Source organism: Octodon degus, unplaced genomic scaffold, assembly GCF_000260255.1.
Source record: "Octodon degus isolate 3935 unplaced genomic scaffold, OctDeg1.0 scaffold00124, whole genome shotgun sequence".
Taxonomy (NCBI): domain Eukaryota; kingdom Metazoa; phylum Chordata; class Mammalia; order Rodentia; family Octodontidae; genus Octodon; species Octodon degus.
This window is the reverse complement of record NW_004524700.1, coordinates 6,862,250-6,866,081: the sequence shown is the minus strand read 5'-3', so window position 1 is coordinate 6,866,081 and position 3,832 is coordinate 6,862,250. Positions and strand designations below refer to the sequence as shown.

At 32.0% G+C, this 3,832-nt stretch overlaps 1 protein-coding gene across 3 annotated transcripts in view; it reads left to right on the top strand.

Annotated features, from left to right (window-relative positions):
- Nucleotides 1–3,832, top strand: part of Dtwd2 (DTW domain containing 2) — a 215,665-nt gene that overhangs the window by 51,981 nt on the left and 159,852 nt on the right. For all 3 annotated transcript variants that reach the window (XM_023700578.1, XM_004640600.2, XM_023700579.1), the window contains one exon: nucleotides 532–724. In XM_023700578.1, coding sequence (XP_023556346.1) covers nucleotides 532–724 — 193 coding nt within the window. The remainder of the gene's footprint in view (nucleotides 1–531; nucleotides 725–3,832) is intronic.

The window sequence follows — 3,832 nt, the reverse complement described above, 5'->3', positions numbered from 1 at the left end:
TATATATATATCTGTATATACAAAATAGGATAGATATACAGCTACTTTCTCTTAGTTTAATGAGAAGAAAGATTTGTACTAACAGTGTTTAGACACAATATGTCTGCATCTTGTACTATGAATGACTACTACGAAGATAACAATATGTAATGTATTAATTATTGTAACTGTCCTAACCTGTTTTGAAACTATCTCATTGTTATTTCTTTCTCAATAAAATTAATTAAAAAATAAAATAGTTCTCTCTTACATAGATCTTTCTCTGGGAGTGTTACGATTATGCCACTGGTAGTTGGAGAGAAAAGCTGTGGTAGAGCACAGTAGTGAAATTTGGGAAGCTTAGAGAGTGGAGGATTTACAGCTAATGAATCACTATAGTACACAAAATTTTGAAACTTTTAATTCATATTTTCTTAACAATATCTTAGATAATTAGATGGGGGATCTTTTATTAGGAATCCAATAAACATAATAGAACTTTTATTTTCTTCACAATCTAATAAAGATATATTTACAAAAACTTTTTTTTAGAGATACTGAACTTTCAACTGTCTGCCGGAAGTCTGGTACTTTAATATTCTATCCAGGGGCTGAAGCGACTAATTTGGAAGAATTTATATTAGATTCTCCTGTCTATCCATCCACAATCATCATAATTGATGGTACATGGAGCCAGGCTAAGGACATTTTCTATAAAAATTCCTTGTTCCGATTTCCCAAACAGGTAAACTACTATTTTGATAATCACTACGAATATATAATTATGTATATTATGTTTTCTGTGAAAGGATATGCATGTATTTTTATATATGAATTTAGTGATATCTGTATGTGTATATATTTGTGTTTGATGTAGTATATGTATTGTTCTATATTTTTATTTTTTATTGTGATTTTATTTTTTATTTTTTTCTATATGTGCCTTTTATTTTATTTTATTTATTTATTTATTTATTTATTTATTTATTTTGGTGGAACTAGGGGATTGAACTCAGGCCTTTGAGCTTGCCAGGGAAGCGCTTATTCTACTGAGCCATCTCCCCGGCCCCATGTGCCTTTTATTTTAAACATCTTTACAATTTTTAAGAGTGCACATTGTCAATGCATAACAATTGCATTCATTGTGGGGAGTTAGTAAATGCATATAATACATTTTAATTATTTTTCTTCCCATTCCCCATTATTTTATTTAAAGGGATGTGATTTTATTTTGAAGAGTAAAAACAAAAGCAAGAACAAAAATCAAAAACAAAGAAACAGGGTAACTTATAGCAATACATGTGTTACAGACTTTCAAAACAAGAATAGCTGATTAATAGTGATTGATATACTATCTATTATATATATAATTTTAAATTTTAAAGTTGTCATTTAAATTGTCAAGACAATTTTAAATTTTTCATCCTTTGCCAGCTGTTACTGCCATACTTCATTATAAGTTAAACATTTTACTATATTGAGGTTTTTAGATACAAAAGCTGTGTATGGTGGTACCCACCTGTAATCCCAGCAATTGGGAAACTGAGGCAGGTGGATTACTGTGAATTGGACTCCATCTTGGGCTGTGAGTTTAAGGCCAACTTGAACTACATAGTGAGACCCTATCTCAAAAAACCATCACCTGGACATGGTGGTGCATGCCTGTAATCCCAGCGCTGGGGAGGCTGAAAACAGGAGGATCACTATGTGTCCAAGCTGCATAGCAAGACCATGTACCAAATACATTAACACACACCCACACCCACACCCACACACCCACACCCCCACACACACCCACACACCCACACACCATAGAACTCTCAGGATTATTTAAATTATTTCTACATGCATTAATGTTGCTTTGTTAAGGACTATTATCACACTGAAATATTTTTATTTAATTGCTAAATTATGTTTTTCTCATCAGGAATGACTAAATGATTTTTAAAATATTTTGTTTTTCATTATTATAATATGTATTTTCTTTTTAAATCTTTTATTTGTTTATTTGGTACAGGGTCTTGCTATGCAATTTGGACTTGTAATGATCATCCTGTCTCAGCCCCTCCAGTGCTGTGGATTACAGGCATGCGCCACCGTGCCTAGTTTTGGCAGCTAGCACAGTGTGCCTGCATTTCTGGGGATTGAACCTGGGTCCTTGCGCTTGAGAGTCAGGCGCTTACACTGCCATGCTACCTCCCCAACCCAGATAGGGATTTTCATTTGCGTTCTATTGTTATTAGTTGTGATCTGTTTCCTAATACCTCATCATTCTGTGTTTTGGGAATGAGATCTACTGAGTAGAGTATGAAAACATTCTGAGACATTTTGTTTAGGACTATTTTTTATTTAATGGCATTTAATTATAATACAGTGTATGTTTTTTGTGTATTTTCATTATCAGATTAGGGTATTAAAGTAATGTTAATGTTCCAAATTAGATTGGAAATAATTTAATTTTTTCCTATGGACTAGAATGGTTTAAATAATATTGAAGTTAATTGCTCCTTAAGAATCCAATGTAACTTTGGAAACCATCAGGCTCTGTTCACTTAAAAAAGTGGTAGCTTTTAAATCCTTTCAAACTCTTCTATGGAAATTAATCAGACTTTCTCTTTATATTTGGATTTTTAAAAAATATTTTCTTTTAAATTTCTCTAGATTTTTTTTTTCCAAGTTAACAAATTGGTTGCCATATTTTTCCATACATTTCCAAATATTTTACTTTGCCCTAAAGGTGTGTTTTATTTCTAATTATATACACACAACACAAACATTTTCTGTGAATGTTTTAGAGGTTTCACTGTTTTATGAATGTTTACAAATGTAAGTTCTTAGGTTCTTTATAATGATTCTTATACCTTATTTTCACTTAATTTTATAGATAAATAAAGCAAGATAATGCTTTTTAAAGTTTAATTGATATAATTATACATATTTGTGGAGTATGTGTGGTATTTTGATACATGCATTCATTGTGTAGAGATCAGATCAGGTTATTTAGCATATGCATCACCTCAAACATCATTTGTTATGGTGGGAACATTCATATTCTTTCTTGTAAATGTTTTGAAATATACTGTACAATACTGTTTAGTTTAGTCACCTTACTATGCAATTAAACACCAGAACTTGTCTTTTGGCCTCACTGTAACTTTGCACACTGATCTGTTTGTTTCTTTCCCCTACGTATTCTTTCCCCCTATCATCTAGTAGCCACTGTTCTCTCTGTTATGAAGGCAACCTTTTTAGGTTATACATATGAGTGTGTTCATGTGATATTTTGTTTCTCTATACCTGGCTTGTGTACTTAACATTATTTTTTCCAAGTTCATCCATGTTTTCACAAACCAGAGAATTTTACTTTATTTTTATGCTGAAAATATGCTGTTAAGTACACATACTGCATTTTCTTTGCCTATTCATCTACGGAGGAGGACTTAGATTGCTTCCATATCTTGCATATTATGAATAGTGTTATAGAAAATTTGCAAATACAGATAGGTCTCCAGCAGACTAATTTCCTTTGCTTTGACTATACCTGGCATTGTAGTTGCTGGGCTATATATGATAGTTCTGTTTTTAGCTTTCTGTGGAGCCTCTGTACTATGCTCTGATGGTCTTATTAATTTACATTTCCACCTTTATAAGAGTAGTCTTTTCTCCAGATTTATTTACATTCCCACCTTTATAAGAGTAGTCTTTTCTCCAGATTTGTGATTTTTTTTTTTTTTTTTGTCCTTTTAAAAATAGCCATTCTTACCTCGGTAGTGTCCCAAATTTTCTGATCAAGAAGATTATGGGGCCAAAGAGGAAAGTGATCGATGACGTAGAGTGTGCCTAAGGAGAGTCA